The sequence below is a fragment of the Podarcis cretensis genome (genome assembly GCF_951804945.1).
Source record: "Podarcis cretensis genome assembly, chromosome: 12".
Taxonomy (NCBI): Eukaryota; Metazoa; Chordata; class Lepidosauria; order Squamata; family Lacertidae; genus Podarcis; species Podarcis cretensis.
In genome coordinates, this window is record NC_137181.1 from 45504736 (window position 1) to 45525652 (window position 20917).

Genomic DNA, 20917 nt, shown 5'->3' on the forward strand with positions numbered 1-20917 from the left:
CATTATTAAATGTTTTATGAATAAGATTGGAGGCGACAAGTGTTGCTCTTTATACTTCCTCAACACATGAACCAAGCCCTTTTTATATTAATACAATCTCCTTTTAAAATTTCAGGCAGCTTGTTACAGTTTTAAAGTTGTTTCCTCTTGGCTGACGGCTTCTTTGTGTCTACTTAAAATTGTAACAGCTCTTTCAGAGTCCTGAACATACAGCGAATGCAGGTGTCTACATACTGCATGGTACATAATTTAAACCTGGACTTAAAAGACACACGACCACACAGAAATAAAATAAGCTGTATATACTGCTATGTTACAAAATGGCATAAGACCATATGGACAGTATCGATTATTACTATCATGAAAAATCATATACATCAATAGCAACATGAATTATGCAATCAGGAAAAAAACCGCCCACACATGCCAGGGAATCCCAAGATTTTCACATGTATAAAAAAAATATATTTAGAGGGGGAAAACCTTCAGTAGAGAATGCCACTCCCCAATGGGGTCAGAATGCTGATTAACTATTGGGGTGGGAATCAAATCAAGCAACTGTAATCCTGAATAGAGGAAACTCTATGCTGCAACACTATGTTGCAGGCCCCCGGCTACATTATAAAAACCTTATTCTCAAAATGCCAGCAGTAAAAACCCAAAGTTTATGGGCAGGGAGATGAACATGATTTTAGGAGGGGAAAACAATGATCCCTTAGGTAAAGAATTGGGACCACATCCTGGTGTGTGTGTGTGTGTGTGTGTGTGTGTGTGTGTGTAAGAGAGAGAGAGTGCCTACTGATTTTCACACGAGCATACTCCATAGGCCACACAATATCTAATTTCCTGTCTTTGTTTTTATTTCTCAATTTCCTAGTTTTTCCTATATAAAAACATGAAATGTATCCCTTCTGTGATTAATATGGGCAGAAACCTCCCACTGTCCCTTTCTCTTCAGCTATAATCCCATCCCACCCCCTTCACTATTGGGGCCTTTTACTTACGAAACTAATTTTATTCTGAACTTGAAGCATTTTTCACCTGTCAAAAATTTTCTTCTGGAAGAAGCAAAACCCAATTATTTCACGGTCCTATCGCAAGTTTCCCTTGCCTACTGGTGATGTACAGTCACATACAAATGAGTGTGCAATTGCATAAAATCGAGTGCTTATTGGAGTGTGTGTGTGGGGGGGGGGAAAGAAGCCCACAATTCTCGAACTATTTATGTGTGGGAACTGTGCAAAGACGCAGCGCTAGGACGGCGAGTTGAAAACTGAAACGAAATTTAACTATCTGGGCATTCTTTAAAAGGCAGAATCATTCCAGCTTCACTCGGCATCTGGTAATAACAATAAGGGATGGTTTAGACCTCAGACTTGCTAGTTATTCAGTGGCTGATTCTCTGTCGGATTCAGTGTATTGGCTGGGTTTTCTGTCTTTCTCTCTTCTTTCGCCTTACGTCTCTTCAGATACATCAGAACAGCGTCCACACAAAACGTTATCGTTGCGAGAAAGCCGAATACCTGTTAAACAAAGGGTGAGAAGAGTCTATATACACATAAATAGACTTCAACTCAGATTCAAAAGTATACAGGAATAGCCTGATTATCTCCAGGTACATTTTCCTCTTGGTCTCTATAAAAAAAAGGGGTGGGATTCTGGGCCTTATGACTCTTCCCCTGCTCAGCCACACCCCTCCCTGGCCCTCCTTTGCACCCTCCTTAAGTGCTTTTGCCTGGCTAGACTGTGCCCTTCAACTCTGATAACGCTTGCCTAGATGAAGGATAGAGAGGGATGTGTGAGTTTCTACCAGTCTCCTATGCAAAACATAAAGCATTCAACGCTCCATCTACTTTGGCTCTGGCTCCACCCACCACGGACACATGAGCCACCAAAATGTTGCCCAGAAAAAGATGTAGCCCTTTTCCCATCCCTGCTATAAAACTTGCCAATGACGAATGCTGAAAGGCACTTTGCGGCTTGTGAAAAATGAAAGTGTTTGGAACTACTGCCAATAGGCAGTGAAAACTAAGAGAATGAGATGAGAGTAGGAGGCCCGGTAAGACATCCAGGAACAAAACAAGAGGAAACCGGCTGGTCCATATATCTCCAATCCCTAATAAAAGGATCATAGATGTAGCTGGTGCCATTTTAATGGGATTTTTTTTTTTACAAGGCCACCTGCAATGAAGGTACATCTCCAACACAGTGAATACAGAACAGGTTTCTCCCCTTAGATTCAGAGACTACATGCTTGCCCCATCTCACTGAAATTTATCAGGCCTACTAAGTCACAGTTTTGTGGCAGCCCCAGCTTTGGCAATCCCTGCACAGCCATATGTTGCACCGTCTGATGAAGTGTGAGCTGCAGAAAAGTGTGCGGCTCTATGCTGCCGTAAAGACATCGTGCGATTTGGAAGCTCTTTTCCAAATGCAAACACTAGAAAGGTAAAAGGACCCCTGATCATTAGGTCCAGTCGTGACCGACTCTGGGGTTGCGGCGCTCATCTCGCTTTATTGGCCGAGGGAGCCGGGTCATGTGGCCAGCATGACTAAGCCGCTTCTGGCAAACCAGAGCAGCACACGGAAACGCCGTTTACCTTCCCGCTGGAGCGATACCTATTTATCTACTTGCACTTTGACGTGCTTTCGAACTGCTAGGTTGGCAGAAGCAGGGATTGAGCAACGGGAGCTCACTCCGTCGCGAGGATTCGAACTGCTGACCTTCTGATCGGCAAGTCCTAGGCTCTGTGGTTTAACCCACAGCGCCACCCGTGTCCCTAATGCAAACACTACTAACTTCCTAAAGCAGGGTACCAACCTTCCAACTCACCAGCACAGTGCATCTGGCGTATGTTGAGCTAGTCTAAAAGCATTGGGGTTTTTTTTTTTGCCACTGCAGTGCTGCATTTCCACTTGTATTTATTTCCACAAGTGCATTCTGTGCTTCTGCCAGTGCACCTCCCTTCAACACATTGTTTCATTTGGTTTATTTCCTGGCTTTTCACAGTGCAGCACCTGTCAAAAGCTTTGTGCATCCTGTCTGCATTATCATCTTCTCATGATGAAATGCACTTTGGGGGCAAGCTTAGATTTAAAAGCATGGTGCAGCAGTCTGGCACACAGCCACATGGGTGTGCACCGGTTGTGAGCTGTGGGAAATTATTAAGAAAAAGAAAGGGGTAGAACCATTCAAAGGAAAGTGCGTAAGAACATCAAGGCTAAATATTTTATTTAAATGGCAAGAGGAACTAGGAGGGAATGACCTAGTAGAAAATTTATAACTAGCACAACCTTTGTTCAAATGGGAACCATCAGTAGCACTGAAGGGAAATCATGGCAATTGTAATAACTATTCTCAGAGGTCCTCATTTTAGCTCAAAAAAACAACTGGGATCAGACATGATGTTGTGGTGCAGGCTGTACAAAACAGCTAGGGGTATTCATCATTTCACACACAAAATCCAGATGGGGTGAATTTTCCCCTAGCATCAACAAGCCCCAATCTAGACTTCAGGATGTCTGAAGAAATCCCTGCCCAAATCTTAAGTTGTCAGCCCTGGATAACATAACTCATAAAATGACCTGAGGCACTGATATTTTTCTTTTGTTACTAGATCCCCTGTAGAAAGAAAGGGTGCAGAGAGCAAGAATAACCCGTCTTTATCAAAAGACAAGTATGTAGTGAACACCAAATTTTAAAATAACACCCAGACTACCCAGATAGACAAGATGCACAAGAGTTTTTCTTCCCAAATGGGCTAATAATCAGAGGCTTCGGGCAGAGGGGAAGCTACATGCGAGGAATGAAGCAATTTTCAATTGACTCTTAAAAGTTATTCCGCAGCAACTTTTTCACTAGGTCTTAACAGCCCCAGTAGCAGCAGCATCCTACTGCGTTCTTTTTGCATCACCTGTGCCACATCTTCCTATACATACAGAAGGGAAGGCCTGAAAATGCAAAACTGATTCCACACATGACATATTGAACACAAATAATGAGGAGAAAAGTACTTACAATAGCAGCGGTTTCAGGGGGTGTATTATCGTTGGTTGCAGCAAACACAATTGAAGCTAGTAGGAAAAAGACGGCCACTATTGAAACAATCAAGAAATCCTACAAAAGAAAAAAAAGTGAAAGGTAACTTCAGAATTATTATTTATTCTTTGTTTTTTTGCTCCTTTTTCCTAGCACACAATAAAAATTATAACGCATAAAAATATTTCTATAATCTAGTACTACTGCACTTTTGATGCACGAAATACCTCATTCTTTATCTTGTTGTCCCTCAAAGATACCTGCCAAGGGAGATCACCAATATTCCCATTTTACAGATGGAAAGTGAAGTTGGGAGCTAATGGCTTGCTCCGGGCAACTCAGTACATTTGTGGCTGAGTGGAATTTGAAACTGCATTCACCCAGCTCAAAGTGTGCCACTGTGACCAGTTTGCCATGCTTGCTTTCAAAATAAAGCCCCTCTTGCCCTCCAACTATTTTAACTATAAATGCTCAACATAATTTCTTCTACCAACTTCAAAGGTAAATATAGACACCAAAACCAAGCTGAGAAAATTAGGAAGCAAAAACTTCAGTGCTGATGGTATTCATTAGGAAAATGTCAAAAGGAAGCTTGGATGTGAAAAATGTGTACTAGCGATGCATGGTAGTAAAGCATAGTACTAAAGGCTACTAAGATGCTTTAAATGCATCTTAACTGGTAACCTCTGGAGATATAAAAAGCTTTTGCAAACCCATGCAAACAAAGGAACATGACACATGCTTGGCTTGTAAAGCAGAGAGTAAAGAACCTTAGGTACGGGTCGCAAAATGAAATGCCTGCTTCCCAGACCATACCCCCTGTCCTCTCTAGTTTTCCTGCCCGCCTTTGGGGCTTTTGCCTGGTTGGAATGTCTCTTTGAACTGTAACAATAATGCTTCTTGCTTGTATGAATGAAGGGTGGCGGTGTGTGCATTAGAAGCCCCTGGAATATCGCCTACTATGCAAAGGCCACATCGGTTGCTCCAGCCACAGTTGTCTCTAGCCACACCATCCGCTAACATGTAGCTCCTGGAAGATTAACCCAGAAAGCGAAGTGGTCCTTGATTTGAAAAAGGACCCCCACCCTTAATAAAGGCACTGCTACACATCTTGCCTGGGACGCAGGTGGCGCTGTGATCTAAACCACTGAGCCTAGAGCTTGCTGATCAGAAGGTTAGCGGTTCAAATCCCCGTGACGGGGTGAATTCCCATTGCTCGGTCCCAGCTCCTGCCAACCTAGCAGCTCGAAAGCATGCCAAAAAGTGCAAGTAGATAAATAGGTACCGCCCCGACGGGAAGGTAAATGGTGTTTCTGTGCACTGCTCTGGTTTCACCAGAAGTGGCTTAATCATGCTGGCCACATGACCCGGAAAAACTGTCTGCGGACAAATGTCGGCTCCCTCGGCCAGTAAAGCAAGATGAGCGCCGCAACCCCAGAGTCGTTCTCGACTGGACTTAACTGTCAGGGGTCCTTTACCTTTACCCATCTCGCCTAGTCATCCTAGCAGCGTCATTGTTCCACAGGCAACCCCCTGGGGTGGTGGCAATAGACCCTGTAAACATGAACTGCCATCACTGTTCCTTGTCGGACAGGTTCTATGCCCTGCCCACCAGCTGACATTCTCAGTAAATTAGCATGACATGTTTAAATTGCCAATACACGTTTGGATTTTCCTAACTGCAACCTTTCCAGACTCCTCTAAGTGCTGAGGCAAGGCCATGTTGACTAATCCTGAGCATGCCTATGGCTGTTAAGAATTATGATATTAATAACATATATAAAAAGCGGCTCCCTTTACCACATTTGCTACTTTCTCCTTCCCTGTCCTCTCGTACAAAGAAGTGCAATATGTAACCAGGATCGGGATATTCAAGAGGAAGGCACTGCAGCTGACAAATTCAAAGAAGTAAAGGCCACCGCAACTGCTGCAATGTTGCACAATTTCTTCACACAAGAAGGCTAGGAAGGACAGGACCTGTTGGAGAAGAAGAAGAAGAAAACCACTGGCTGTTAGAACATCCCTTCAGCAGGAAGGCAGTTACCACGACTCAAGCACTATGTTTATGAAAGCACTTTTAAGATCTAGAATGCTTTACAATCTTATCTCCTGAAACCTTGTGAGAAATGTTCTTTAAAAGTTCCCATTTCACAGGACTTTAGCTGAACCAGAGACATTTGAGTCACACACGCTAGCATGCTTCTCGTTTGTATTAAAGCGTCCATTTCCCCGGCAACTGTAGGGGCAAACTGCAAAGTACCTCAAAGGTGCAGAAAACTAAATATGATGGCATGTGATTGCCAGCCAGTTTTGCAATGCATGTTCTTGGGAATAAGAATAAATGTGCAAAGTAATCTGGAATCTGGTGAAATTCTAGAATGGATCAATTCCTTCTACTTGACACATATTTCAGTGGCACAGAAGAGGGCATGAAAATATCCATATCCAATTTCTACTAAGCATCAAGTTTGTAGTATCAAAGTAAAATACTCCAGCATAGGACTGACATTTCCCCAGCCCTGATTAGTGATGCTATGACTGAAGCAACAGCAGATATTCTCAAGAAATCAATGCACATGGATGATTGCTCTCAACTGTTCTTCCTAGAATGCAAGCTTCCAATTTCTTGCTCGTTAATGTGGCTGAAAATTAGCAGCAGCAGTGATATAATTAATACACCTTTGTCCATGTAGATAGAAATGGAACTGATGAAGAAGCCTCATGCACATGACCAATTTTGTCGGCTCCAACTCTTGACAAGTTATCAGAGCTGTCTGAGTATGCATCAGTACAGATCCTTCCTCCAGCAGTATACTTGGAGGCTGCCAAAACTACCTGCCAACTGTAAGCTCAATTAAGCTTGTGAAAAGCACAGATGCTCGCTACTAGGCTCTTCCAGCTAAAAACTCAGCTGTCATGAATATTATCCACCTACCAGCTGAGCACTGCCTCACAAAGAGCCAGGGCTCAGTTGTAAAGTACAAGCTTGAAATGCAAAAGGTCAACGCTTCAATCTCTGGTATGCCCATGTAGGGCTGGGAGAGGTGCTGGCCATACCCTGGTGAGCTGTTGCCAGTCCATGTGAATGATACAATGCTAGATAGACCAGTGGCTTGACCTCATATGGCACAGCTTCCTATATTCCTCTCCAGTATGCCAAGCCCATGCTTGATGTACAGTTCTCTGTAGTCAAGTTTTAGCTTTGGAAGGGCTAGTGAGAAGTACAATACCTACCAATTCCTGCTAGGAAGCACTGATACGGCCACACATCACCATACACCCATGTGTATGATGCAGAAAATTTATTTCCTGGTGATATGCAAACAGTATTGGTTACAGAAATGCATTTGCATGTACCATGGCTATACTGTGTGCAAAACCAGTAACACTTTCATACCACCAGATAAGAAGTGATTACACCATATACAGTGGTGCCTCGCAAGACAAAATTAATCCGTTCCACGAGTCTCTTCGTCTTGCGGTTTTTTCGTCTTGCGAAGCACGGCTATTAGCGGCTTAGCAGCTTTAAGAAAAAGGAAACAAACTCGCAAGCCCATAGGGAAATTCGTCTTGCGGAACGACTCAAAAAACGGGAAACTCTTTCGTCTTGCGCGTTTTTCGTCTTGCGAGGTACCACTGTATAGTGTCAGTGGCTTTTCCTCCCTGGTAGTATTCAGTCTTGCAATTTAGAACAGAATTTATGCTTGCGAAAGCAAAGCAAAAACCCAAGAAGAAGAAGAAGAAGAAGAGTTTGGATTTGATATCCCGCTTTATCACTACCCAAAGGAGTCTCAAAGCGGCTGACATTCTCCTTTCCCTTCCTCCCCCACAACAAACACTCTGTGAGGTGAGTGGGGCTGAGAGACTTCAGAGAAGTGTGACTGGCCCAAGGTCACCCAGCAGCTGCATGTGGAGGAGCGGAGACGCGAACCCGGTTCACCAGATTACGAGTCTACTGCTCCTAACCACTACACCACACTGGCTCTCAAGAAGTCATCAACAACCAAAGATTGTTGGGAGACAGTCCTGTTGACAGATAGTGTCACCCAATGTAGAGTCAACGTAGAATCACAGAATCGAAGAGTTGGAAAGGACCCCGAGGGTCACCTTGTCCAGCCCCCTGCAATGCAGGAATCTCAGCTAAAGCATCCATGGCTTAAAAGCCTCGATGCAGCATCCTGTAGGGACAAAGAAATATAGGGACAATATTCCACACTTAGGAAGTTTGCACCTAGGAGGCCTTGAGTGACAAACTGCCCAGTGTAACTAAGTGGCTGAGTTGCTGCTAGTTAGGAAGGTGTTCTTAGCAGCTTTAGGAGCCAGGAGATTAGGGTGGATAGGTGCTAATTTTAAAAAATTGCTTGGTCTATTACTGCTAGCTGGAGTATGGTCTGCTCAGAGCATTGCGAACTGTGGGGCGAGTTCTGTAGTTTGGTTGCTTGGAAGTAAGGGCAACCAGAGAGGCTGTAAGTTTTAAAGTGACATACCCTGGAAGGTGGGGATGCGGGTGGCGCTGTGGGTTAAACCACAGAGCCTAGGACTTGCCGATCAGAAGGTCAGCGGTTCGAATCCCTGCGACGGGGTGAGCTCCCGTTGCTCGGTCCTGCTCCTGCCAACCTAGCAGTTCAAAAGCACGTCAAAGTGCAAAGTAGATAAATAAGTACTGCTCCGGCGGGAAGGTAAACGGCGTTTCCGTGTGCTGCTCTGTTTTGCCAGAAGTGGCTTAGTCATGCTGGCCACATGACCCGGAAGCTGTATGCCGGCTCCCTCAGCCAATAAAGCGAGATGAGCGCCACAACCCCAGAGTCGGCCACGACTAGACCTAATGGTCAGGGGTCCCTTTACCTTTACCCTGGAAGGTAGACATACACTGCTTTATACAGTGTATATGTCATAGAAAACAAAGAAGATTTTTCCTTACAGTCTGTGTCCAAAGGTAGCAAATACTTTGCATTTCATGGTGAAATGACCGCGGCTTTCCTGCACTAAATAAAAAAATCAAAGTGAACACAAAGTTTAAATCTGAAACCACCACAGTATTGTGGGATTATTGGTTTCTTAAGTCATTTTGATTCTGGTATCTTACTGTAATGGGAAATATTCCATTCTCTCAAATGTAATTTTAAAAAAAACCAACCCAAATCTAACATGGCTTTCCCCTTTCAAAGTGGGCTGTTCGCTTTCATTTATTTACCTTGTAAGTCCTCACATTTGGGAAATGACCGCCATCTACCAATTTCCTCAAAAAGGCCGCTATATTGAGACCATGCAAGTTTATTTAATATTGAAGCCACAGAAAGAGGGACATGCAGAAACACCACGGCAGTGTGGCGGCAAATGCACTAAGCAAGACCAGGAAGAAGGGTGTGGGGTGGGAGAAAAAGAGATGCATTGTGTAAGCCGATTAGTTAGAAAACACCAGAATGAACTGGTCTCTGAAACTGCCTAATAACCACATTGCAAAATGAACCACATGCCAACACTATTTATCTACAAACAATTGCTGGTGGACAAAACAGGGCAGCAAAGAGTCACCAGCAACCAATTGTTCAGAAGCCAACAAACCAAATTCAATTTATGAATGCTGCACAGAGCTAAAGAAGTGGTTCAAAATTTTAGGCACCAGAACCACATTTTTAGGAGGCAAGTAGGTCAGGCACTTAGCATATTTCTACAATGGGAGACAAGGATGAGCTGCATTTGCCCTGTACATAAAAGGGTTTATGTTAATATATTTAGGGTGGGGAACCTCAACAGAAAAGGGTCATAGCTTTCTTCAGAGCTCCTGAAATGTTAACGTATGGTATTAAGTTGCTTCACACAGGTAAAACAACTAGCTTCTTCATCACAAAAGCAACCAGGACTCAACCAAAAACTCTACTATTGTGTCAAACAACCCCGCTTATCACTTGAGAGCTACAAACTCAGGAGAGACGTCTGGCCTGCGGAACAAGTCACTTGGAGGAATATTCCTAGAATATGTGGGGTTGGATTTGCCTTTTGATTTTGCCTGGCTTTGGGGTGCATGGCAGCTTGGTGTTTTGAAGTTTAAAAGAAGTGTCCTTTGAGACACACCTGAAATCCCCAGAGCTGGAAACTATCATTTGTACTGCGCTGTGTAGCCTAGTGCTTCATGAAAACTGGGAACTTCCCAGATGATATCCAATCCCTACCCTCCCAGCTATGGTCTCGAGGGTGGAGTCTTGCTGCACAGGAACAAAATCATGTGGTAGAGTAATAGCCTTCCTATTATTTCCAATATTCACTTATGAAAGCCTTCTGATCTAGCCTGGTTTCAGAACTGGGTAAGTCTTGGTTGACCTGCCAGATTACACTTATTAGAAGGCAATTGAGGGGGAAGGGAGTGCAACACTTCTTTATCCTCCAGTGGCTTTTGATACCATTGACCCTGGTATCTTACTGAACCAGCTTCTAGATCAGGCATAGGCAAACTCTGGCCCTCCAGATGTTTGGGACTACAATTCCCATAATCCCTGACCACTGGTCCTGTTAGCTAGGGATGATGGGAGTTGTAGTCCCAAACATCTGGAGGGCCAGAGTTTGCCTATGCCTGTTCTAGATCTATCACTGTGACCGGAGGCCCAAGTGGCCAGGGTGACTAAAAGCGTCTTCCACCAGCTTCAGCTGGTGGGATAACCTGGCACCAGTGGCCCAAGCACTGGTTACCAGTTGGGATTGCTCAGTCAGCACAGCATGCATTTCTTAATCCTGCATTGCACAGGGTTGGACCAGATTACCCTTGCAGTCCCTTCCAACACTAGAATTCTATGAAGACTAGATTACTGTAACATACTCTGTGTGGAGCTGCCCTTAAAAGTAGGTTTGGAAGCTGCAGGAACTGCAAAACGCAGTAGATAAGGAGGGCAATCTTAATGCAAGCATGCATTATCACTTCTGAAACAACTGCACCAGCTGCCAATTTATCACCAGGCCAAAGTATGAGGTTCTTTTGTTTAAAGCCGTAAACAATTTGGGAGCTGGATATTTGGGAGAATATTAGAGCAGTTCACAACAATTATATATACAATAAAAAACCCACAAAACTATTGTTGCAGATTACCAGCTAGCTATTACAGAATTATTATTTTTTCCTTAATTGATGGTGGCATTAAAAAGTTTTCATCAAATATTTAAAGATGAATGCAGAAGACTTATACTTAATCTCTCCTGGAACAGCATTCCACACAATTATGCTAAGATCTCTGCATGAGGCCCCCTTGGTTGTGCCTCAGTCTGCTGGCATTTGTATTGAAAACCCTGGGGAGGAGCTGCTCCACTTTGGTGCACCCAGCCTTTGTTGGATCACCTCCCCTCTAAAATAAAAGCATTTTGATGTGCTTTTGATGATTGCTAAAGACCCTTCTGTTTACACAGGTATTTGCAGGCTGTGTTAATAATCGGGCTGTGTAGTATCTGGGTGGTCTGCTGTAGATTGTAGTGGTTCAATTAAGGCTAGTATCAAAATGTTTTAAATTCGTAGAATCTTAGAACCTTCTGGCTGTTCCCTCGCTGCGAGAAGCCAAGTTACAGGGAACCATGCAGAGCAGAGGGCCTTCTCGGTAGTGGCACCTGCCCTGTGGAACGCCCTCCCACAGATGTCAAAGAGAAAAACAACTACCAGACTTTTAGAAGACATCTGAAGGCAGCCCTGTTTAGGGAAGCTTTTAATGTTTAACAGACCACTGTATTTTAATACTTTGTTGGAAGCCACCCAGAGTGGCTGGGGAAACCCAGCCAGATGGGCGGGGTATATATATATATATATTTATTATTATTATTAACATGAGGCTCAAAGCCATGACCCAGTGATTAATAGTATCATGTTCTACTGACTAAGCTATATCTATATAAAATACAGAAATTACTGTGCTGGCCTGGAGTTGAAGCAGAATGCATTTCCCCTGTGACAAAAAGTGTATCAAGTGATAAGGAAATCTACTTTACTTGTATCAGAAGTGCTGCCTTGAAAAGAAACATCTAGATCACTCCCAACTTAGATACTAATTTTAATAAAGACAAAAACTGTAGTAAGTAGCAACTTCCAAAGAGTGTAGCCATATTAGTCAGTAGCCATGAAAACTATGTAGAGATTTGTGGCAATATAAAGGCTAATGGATTCAAGCATAAGTCTGTGGAATAGAGAGGACTTCATTAGATACAAGAGGTGTTATCTTTAGTTGGCAGGTGCATTAGGCATGCTTGTGTGCATATATAATATAATATATACCGTATTTTTCGTTCTATAAGACGCACCAGACCACAAGACGCACCTAGTTTTTGGAGGAGGAAAACAAGTAAAAAAATATTCTGAATCTCAGAAGCCAGAACAGCAGGAGGGATCGCTGCGCAGCGAAAGCAGCAATCCCTCTTGCTGTTCTGGCTTCTGGGATAGCTGCACAGCTTGCATTCGCTCCATAAGATGCACACACATTTCCCCTTACTTTTTAGGAGGGAAAAAGTGAGCCTTATAGAGCAAAAAATACGGTAATATATATGGGGGGGGACACAATGTACAGTCGTACCTTGGTTGTCGAATGCCCCAGAACTCATACATTTCAGCTCCCAAACGATCGAAAGCCGGAAGTGAGTGTTTCGAACGATTTCTGGAAGCCGAACGTCCAGCGCGGCTTCCCATTGGCTGCAGGATGCTCCTGTAGTCAATTGGAAGCCGTGGCTTGGTTTTCGAACAGCTCCAGAAGTCGAATGGACTCCCGAAACACATTCTGTTCGAGAACCAAGGTACGACTGTATATGTGTGTGTTATACCTGCCATCTGATGAAAACAGTTCCTGCATCTGATGAAGTGGATGGACTCACTCTAGTCCACGAAAGCTTATGCCATCATAAACGAACCTTTAAGGTGCCACAAGGCTATGCTGCACATAGGAAGAGTAGCAATTAAGAAATCAAGCACTACTGCGGGAACAAAAAACAAAAAATTCATTGTGGCTTTCATACAGACCATGCTACATGTCTACCGGACATTTCAGGTGGGAAAATGCATGCTAGTGGGGAGGGCTGTAAAAATCTCCCAGCTTTCCATGCTGTGCTTTGAACACCATACCACTCTCTGAGATTCAGCTAGGGATGGAGCAAGCAATCCTAAGCAGGCAAATATGTCAAGGGCTGCTTTGCCCCCATATCTCCTGTGTAAATTACGCTGCAGCCTAACTGTTTCTGGTGAGGGTGTATTCATTGGGGAGGGGGCAGTGTAAACCTTCATTTCCTGCCCTTCCACTGACTCCCATGGGGTGAATATAGCTATACCTGCATTCCTGAGCTATGTGTGTAATGGGTTAGGATGCAGCGGAACTTTGCTTATCTCTCCCCCTGCCCACAATATGACAATTCCCTGGCTCTTGATATACACCTTATTGCTCTCTACACACAACATAACTTCCACTGGTTTAAGTTCCACCAGCAGGGTTTCCTCTCACCCAGTGTAAGTAAATACACCATGGTAAGTCATTTATTATTGAGGTCAGCTTGGCCAGGGCAGGGGGGAATGGACGGGCACCATATCCTAACCTCTCCAGCCACCACATATGGGGGTTACAATTCCTCTGCAAGGCTGCAGCCCCACATAAGCTTATGTAAGAGTAAGTCCCACTCAGCTCAGTGGGACCTACCTCTGGTTAGCCAATTAGAGTAGTACACTGTAATACTATTGTTTTTGGGTATGTAAGTGATTTCTAGAATTATTTTATCATATGAGTACCATGAAAATGTAAAAGACACACACACATTGGACATAATATTCACATATTTGGGGAGGTTGTTTGTTGTTTTTTTTTGCTGTGATCCTACTGTATGTGCATTCAATTACAAATGCAGTGCAAACAAAGGGAATTTAAGTCAAAATGATATTTTGAATCCACCTGCCTAGAAGGATATAAGCCTCAGTTCCCACACATTTTAAACTGTGTTAAAGATATTCACACTTGCACACCAAGGAGCATGAGGGGGAACTAAGGGTTTCTGGTAAGGAAAGAACACACTGTATGTTAGAAGACCTACTTTGCGTGCAGAAAGACCCCAGGTTCAGTCCCTGGTATTTCCATGTGGAGCTAGACAAAACACTTATTCTGAATCCCTTAGGAGTCACTACCAATCAGTAAAGAACAATGAGACACATACCAAGCCAAAGCAATGGGCCCAAGGCAGTTTCTTCTGCTCTTAAAAAGCACCAAATTAATCCACCTGTGTTTAGGTGTCAAATATAACTTCTGCTCATACAGCCGTGTTTCCCTCATCAAATCAACAACACATGTACACAGGAACCCTATATGAAAGGTGCCCAGGCTAGCTCAGTTGCTCAGAGCATGGTGCTGATAAAGTCAAGGTTGCAGGTTTGATTCCTGTATGGAACAGCTGCATATTCCTGCATTGCAGGCGGTTGGACGATGATCCTCAGGGTTCCTTCCAACCCTACAATTCTATGACTGTGATTCTACTGCTGCTGAAGTTGGTAGAGCATGAGACTCTTAACCTAAGGGACGCGAGTTCAAGCCCCACGTTGGGCAAAAGATTCCTGCATTGAAGGGTTAGATTCCTGGGTTAGATGGCCCTTGAGGTCCCTACCAACACTGCAATTCTATGACCCTATAGATGTGTGTTTGTATGAAAGGTGCCACACTACACTCCTCCCTGGGCATAACCTGGCGGGGCAGCTGCCCCTCCCCAATTCAATAAATAAAAATACTTAACTAACTGACCAATCGCATCACAGATAGCTCCATTCTGCTCTCCCTAACATAAATCGAGGCTGTGCCCATGCATTTCCGCCCCCCCCCTCCAGCCCCGTGCCACAATAGGAGAGTTTGCCCAGTGTTTCTCAAACCTGGGTGTTGTTGGACTACAACTCCCATCATCCCTAGCCAGCGGTCAGGGATGGTGGAAGTTGTAGTCCAACAACAACGGGAGGACCCCCCCCCCCCTTTAAGAAACACCGGGCCAACGTGTTGCACTACAACTCCCATCATCCCTAGCTAGCAGGTCCAGCGGTAAGGGATGATGGGAGTTGTAGTCCAACGACAGCCAGCTCCCTGAGCTGAGAAACAATGGCATGAGCGCTTGCGGGTTTCCCCTTCCGAGCAAGCCCCGCCGACCCTAAAACGCCGGCAGCGAGCGAGCCAAGGGCGGAGCTCGGAGGACGCCAAGCGCCAGGGCCGCTCTCCCTTCCTCGTCCGAGGCGAAGAAAGCGGCACCTGCTGCTGCTGCTGCAGCGCCGCCATGAGGCCGGGCGGAATCTCCTCTCGGCTCCGCCGCAAGACCCGAGCTTGGGAGGCGGGCTAAGAGGCCGGCTAGTAGTCCCGAAGCCCCTCACGGAGGCTGCTGTGGGCCTGGCCGTGCTCGGCTCCCTCCCTTTCCCCAGCGTGTGTTTAATCCCTCCCTCCCTCAGCCTCGGCTAGGCGGGAAAGCGGCCCTGGCTGAGGGGAAAGGGAAGAGGAGGGCCGCCATCCCTCCCTCCGACTCACCAGCTGCGAGGCCTTCAGCGCCAGCCGCCGCGCTCCCAAGTTGTCGGCGGTGCAGCCGGTGCAGCGGGGGCCCTTCCCCGGCGGCTGCTCGGCGGGGACGGTGGTGTCGGCGTAGACCGGCGCCCCGTTCTCCATGGCCGCGAAGGGAGTAGGCCCTGCGAGGAAAACGAAAGGGAAAGGCGGCCTCCGCTTCAGCTTCAGGGGGAGTTGTCCCCAGACAGGGCCGGGCGCCAAGGCCTCGAGGAAGGAGGAGGAGGAGGGCCGTCGAAATTTCCCCGCCTTTTTTCTTCTCCTCTCGCGGAAGGAGGTGAATCCGGTCGCCTATCAGGAGAAACGGGGCCTTTGCCTCAGACCCGGCGGCCAAATTCACCTCACGCCGTTTCACCTTGTTCATTTATTGCCCAGAAGCATTGAGGAGCAGGCTCCAAGCGCCGCCCTCTTGCCGTTGGCAAGCCCTCCCTGCATACCGAATAAATTGGCTTCCCCCCCCACCCAAGAGACAAACCCGCCAAATAAGTTGCATTATTAACATAAAACTGCAAAGCCCAGCTGCCACATAATAGGCAGCTTTTCTTAGTTCCCCTGAACTCTTTATCAGGCTGGATGTTAAGCAAAGGGAGTGGGGGGGGGGAAGAGAGAGGAAAAGGCTGGATTTTGGTATTGAGGCCATTATAGCTGTTTTGGTCAAAAAAATCATTTTTGTTGCTTAGTCTTAGAAGGGGTGTGGCTTGTGTTCAAGAAGCCCCACACTTAATAATTCTTCCACTACATTTATTGCTTGTAATTCACAGTTTCCACCCCACACTGACCGCCAGAGCAAAGGTATTTTTAAAATGGATAGAGCAGGTTATGTAAGTAATGGCAAAGTGTGTTTCAAAGGACAGACGGTACACACCGCTAAAAAAAAGGGTGTTGCTAATAATAATAATAATAATAATAATAATTTATTTATTTATACCCCACCCATCTGGCTGGGTTTCCCCAGCCACTCTGGGCTGCTCCCAACCGAAAATTAAAAGCACGGTAAAATATCAAACATTAAAAACGTCTGAAGAGGTTTGAACCCCTGCATTTGGCAAAATAGAGCTCTATCCCCACAGTACCCACAAAAAAAGTTAAGCAGCAAATGTCTCCAATGAAACAGCAACAATTCTATATTTCTAGCCACTATCAGAACTTATGCCTGCTATTGACATTGCAGTTTAACATGACTCTTCCTCTTTCCTTTTCATAGCATTGTTGAATCTGAAGGGATCCCAAGGGCCATCTAGTCCAACTGCAGTGCAGGAATCTTTATGCCCAATGTGTGGCTCAAACCCAAGACCCTGAGATTAAGAGTCTCTTTAAGGGACCCCCTCAGGCAATGGCTATTTCTGCCAGTGTAGCTAAGCCTCATGCACAGAAAACCTGGGTGGGACGCCTGGGTGCTCCATATGTTGTGATCTCCAACTCCCATAATCATCCTGGAACATTGACCATGCTAGTTGAGGCTGACAGGGTGAGAAAGTCCAATAACCAGTGTTTCCCCCTCCTGCTTTAAGAGGTGGCACATATGTTAAAGAGGGTAAGGGCTCCAGATGACCTTTTTATTGTGTGTACTTCTGTACAATAGAGTGTTGAACTTTTGGAGCTGGCAGACTTGGATTTTAGTTCTACTGGTTCACCTTGAGCAAAGCGCTCTTGCACTTATTACTCAAACCAAAAGCCTCATTAATTTCAATGTGATTTACTTTCAGGTAAATATGTGCAGAACTGTAGCACTAGAAGATTAGTGTCATGCATCACAAAGCTATGGGGATCAATGCATCCTTCCAACTCTCACAATTATATTTGAATCCTGAAAACATGCTAAAAGGTAAAGGTAAAGGTACCCCTGCCCGTACGGGCCAGTCTTGACAGACTCTGGGGTTGTGCGCCCATCTCACTTAAGAGGCCAGGGGCCAGCGCTGTCCGGAGACACTTCCGGGTCACGTGGCCAGCGTGACATCGCGGCTCTGGCGAGCCAGAGCCGCACACGGAAACGCCGTTTACTTTCCCGCTGGTAAGCGGTCCCTATTATCTACTTGCACCCGGAGGTGCTTTCGAACTGCTAGGTTGGCAGGAAACCTAATCTACATTCTTTGACCTTTACTATTTTTTTCTTTAAGCCTACTCAAAAGTGTGCTACCTCCCCCTTGTGGACATCTATATGAAGTACCAACACATTTTCTTTCTATATTTTAATGTATGTCAATTGATACCCTAGGGCAGGGGTTGTCAACCTGGTCCCTACCATCCACTAGTGGGTGTTTCAGGATTCTAGGTGGGCAGTAGGGGATTCTACGGCACAAGCTGAATCCTCCTTCCATCAAGCACTGGTGGGCGGTAAGGAAATTTTACCATCAAGAAAAATGCATTAGTAGGTATAAAAAGGTTGAGTACCCCTGCCCTAAAGGGTATGGGGTACCAGGCCAAAATGTACAAGAAAAGACTGAACTTGTACATAAAGACAGTAAAGCAAGTGGTAACACCTTCCGTGTAGTTATCTCTCATACTATCTGAGCAGCTTATTTTTGTGTGGAAGTTGTTGCAACATTGGGTCAAAATGGAAATCACAGGATGTTTAAGAAATAAATGCAGAAACTTGCTGCAAACAGAGGAAAAAGTTGTTTAACACACACACCCCGTGAGTGGGGGATGTGTGTGCATGGGTTTCCTCCAGCCTCAATACTAGGTGAGAAACTCTTGTTTAGCATTATTTTAAACTTACATTTAAATAATAAAGCTTCCCTTTCTTGATAGGGTGTAGTGTAAACAAGGAGATGACAAGTGTGTGAGAGAAGAATAAAATACTAAGTCATGATATCTGCCAGAGAGCTCAAATTAATTTTAGAGTCATTACATGATTTAGGAATATAAACTAATGACTAAGGCTGTAATCCTATACCTTAGCAGTGGGCCTCCAGCCCATGGGTCTAATTAAGTCTGCCAGCCCATTTCCACCAAACCACACTAGCTGCCTTACATTTGATGCCATATATGATGATAGCAATGAGACAGGAAAAGATGCAGCTGGACCAAAACTTCAGGCACAGCTGACCCGCAGTGGCTACAAAGCCCTGTGCAAAGCAGATTGTCAGGTCTCGTGGAGCTCCATGCACAGTGCTTTGCGAGACTCAACAATTTGCAGGCTGTACCTTTGCCTGCATGGCTTGATTTCAAACCATGAACAGTAATTGGGCACTGCAGGTAATTCTAAGAAAACGTCATTATGAGTACAGAATATGCTTTGGGGGAAATTCCAGTAGTTAAATAAATACTAATTTAGATGTTATTTGTCAAGTGCAATTTCTGTTACTAAGTAATATGTCACACTGTTTCTGAATTTATGTATATATTTATGCAACAACTATGGTTTAATGCAAATTATTAGTGTGCCAGTTGATGGTGCTCAATAACTCCCAGGATAATATTCCCCATTCCTCCTGCTGTGCCATAGACAAAACAAGCCAGGTCTGGCTTATCATGTCATCCAAACCCAAGCTAGTTTGTTTTCCCCAAATAAATCATGAGCAGCAAGCTAATAACAAACCTTGTTTACTTCTCATGACTTCTTGGGGGAAACAGAACTCAAGCCCAAGATCAGACAAGTCAGACACTGGCTTGTTTTGTCCACAGTGCAGCAGGAGTGAGGGACAAGTTATGGGAATTTCTGAGCAGTGTGCACGTTAAGCTATGGTTTAATGTTATGTACAAAAAGTTGGAAGGGAGTTTCGTGTCAGTACATCAATAAGGGGGGACGGGACCACTTGTATGTTTTTCACCTTGCAAAATATGGACCTAAATTTTCCTGTACTTTTTCTACAATGCAAGACGCTAATGATAACGAGTAAAAAAACACTGAATGCAACAGTTAGACTCCAGCCTACCTGAAAAGATGCTTCTGCCATTATATCTCACTGTGATCTTTGATTCTGAACTATTTGACACAAACCACGTGCAAAATTCAAATGAAGAGGGAGTGGATAATGACATTTTCAGTGATGGTTCCACAATTATATTTTCCCCTGGTAACTCCACAATCATCTCTTTCCCTGGTAGCTCCACAATCATCTCTTTCTCTGGAAGGCAGATAGAGCACAATCTAAAACTATGCTAGGCTTGACCAACACTTAGTGTAGACAATTAAGTTTAATATATTTTACATTTGTATGCTACCCATTCTTTTACTCATTTCATGATGTTGCTATCTGCGTCATGCTCCCTCATATTTCCTCCCCTCCAGCTTCTTGTGTAGGATGGGTAGCTGACAAAGTAAAAGTGCTTCTGGCACCTTTTTGTCCTTTCAAAGCTTTTATTGCTATTAAAAAAGCACTTTACACCAGCAGAGAGAAATATATCTGCCTATACTTTTGTGTGCAAGAGGGATACTTTCTTATGAACTCCACAGTGTGTAATATAGATCTTAAATCATTTGTTTAGTGTCTTTAGATAAGCCATTTCATATATTATTATGTGAACAGTAAAGATACCTTCTACGACGCGTAAGAATTACAAATATATTAAACAAACAATTCAACTCTGGGATACAAAGTAACTGAAATAAAGATACGTTACTTACCGCATCAGTAGCATATACTCATGCACATCTTAAATACACTCAAATAGTTCGCTGTGTTACATAGTAGTAATCTGTTCAAAAGTACAATTTGTGCCATGCATGTGATTGGAAATGAAAAGCCTTGTAGAGTTGCTCCTTTCATACAGTTGCTCCTTGTCATGTTAAGCATTCAGTCAAGAAAGTTAGATCTAAATGATGTAAAATACTACAACCATCAAGTAGTTGTGGAACTCCTTAAGGTCTCTCAGAAAGGAAATTTTTTTGAGGGGGACAGAATTTCAATCCAGAGAGCTTTACATTGATAAAACTATTCTTTAAAATAATAATAATAATAATAATAATAATAATAATAATAATATGGGAAATGCAAAGAAGAATGCCCCAAAGTAGACTACTAACTTTTCAAGCAACATTGGCCCAAGAATGTAGACGTTCTACACTAGAGAAGTTTCCTATTTTTTGGAAGTTTTAAAAGCAGCACTTTCAAGTTTGCTATACTGTTCACATATTCATGTTTATTTTCTTCCATGTTTATTTTCTGTTCAAAGAAACAAGCTCAAAGTATTCATAAACACATGGATCTACTTACAGATCATTGCCAATCTATGGGCAAGCGTGTTTTGGACTTGTTTCTTTCTTCAGCATCCTTACATGCTACATGGCTTTTGAAAGTGAGGGGAATTGCAAAAGCTGTTGAATATGCCATCATGGCTGAGTGTTTGAAGGAGGGGGTGGAATCTACTGAGGACACACAAGACTGTGCACAATTCTAAAGTAGCT

The 20917-nt window shown here is 44.1% G+C and overlaps 1 protein-coding gene across 1 annotated transcript; it reads right to left on the minus strand.

The window, feature by feature from the left end:
- On the minus strand, window positions 1–19644 carry CMTM6 (CKLF like MARVEL transmembrane domain containing 6). Its single transcript, XM_079947443.1, has 5 exons — window positions 19446–19644; window positions 15538–15692; window positions 5840–6016; window positions 4019–4117; window positions 1–1523 (listed from the first exon to the last, which is right to left on the minus strand). The coding sequence occupies exons 1-5, from the start codon at window positions 19627–19629 to the stop codon at window positions 1380–1382; spliced, it is 759 nt and encodes a 252-aa protein (XP_079803569.1). The 5' UTR covers window positions 19630–19644; the 3' UTR covers window positions 1–1379.
- Between the last annotated feature and the right edge of the window lie 1273 nt (window positions 19645–20917).

Bases quoted from the DNA above. Each gene is read 5' to 3' on its own strand.
- CMTM6 (XM_079947443.1), bottom strand. From the start codon at position 19,629: ATGATTGTGGAGCTACCAGGGAAAGAGATGATTGTGGAGTTACCAGGG. The intron at 6,017-15,537 runs GTGAGTCGGAGG...CTTCTCCAACAG, and splicing joins CGCTGAAGGCCTCGCAGCTG to GTCCTGTCCTTCCTAGCCTT. The intron at 1,524-4,018 runs GTAAGTACTTTT...TTTGTTTAACAG, and splicing joins CCCCTGAAACCGCTGCTATT to GTATTCGGCTTTCTCGCAAC.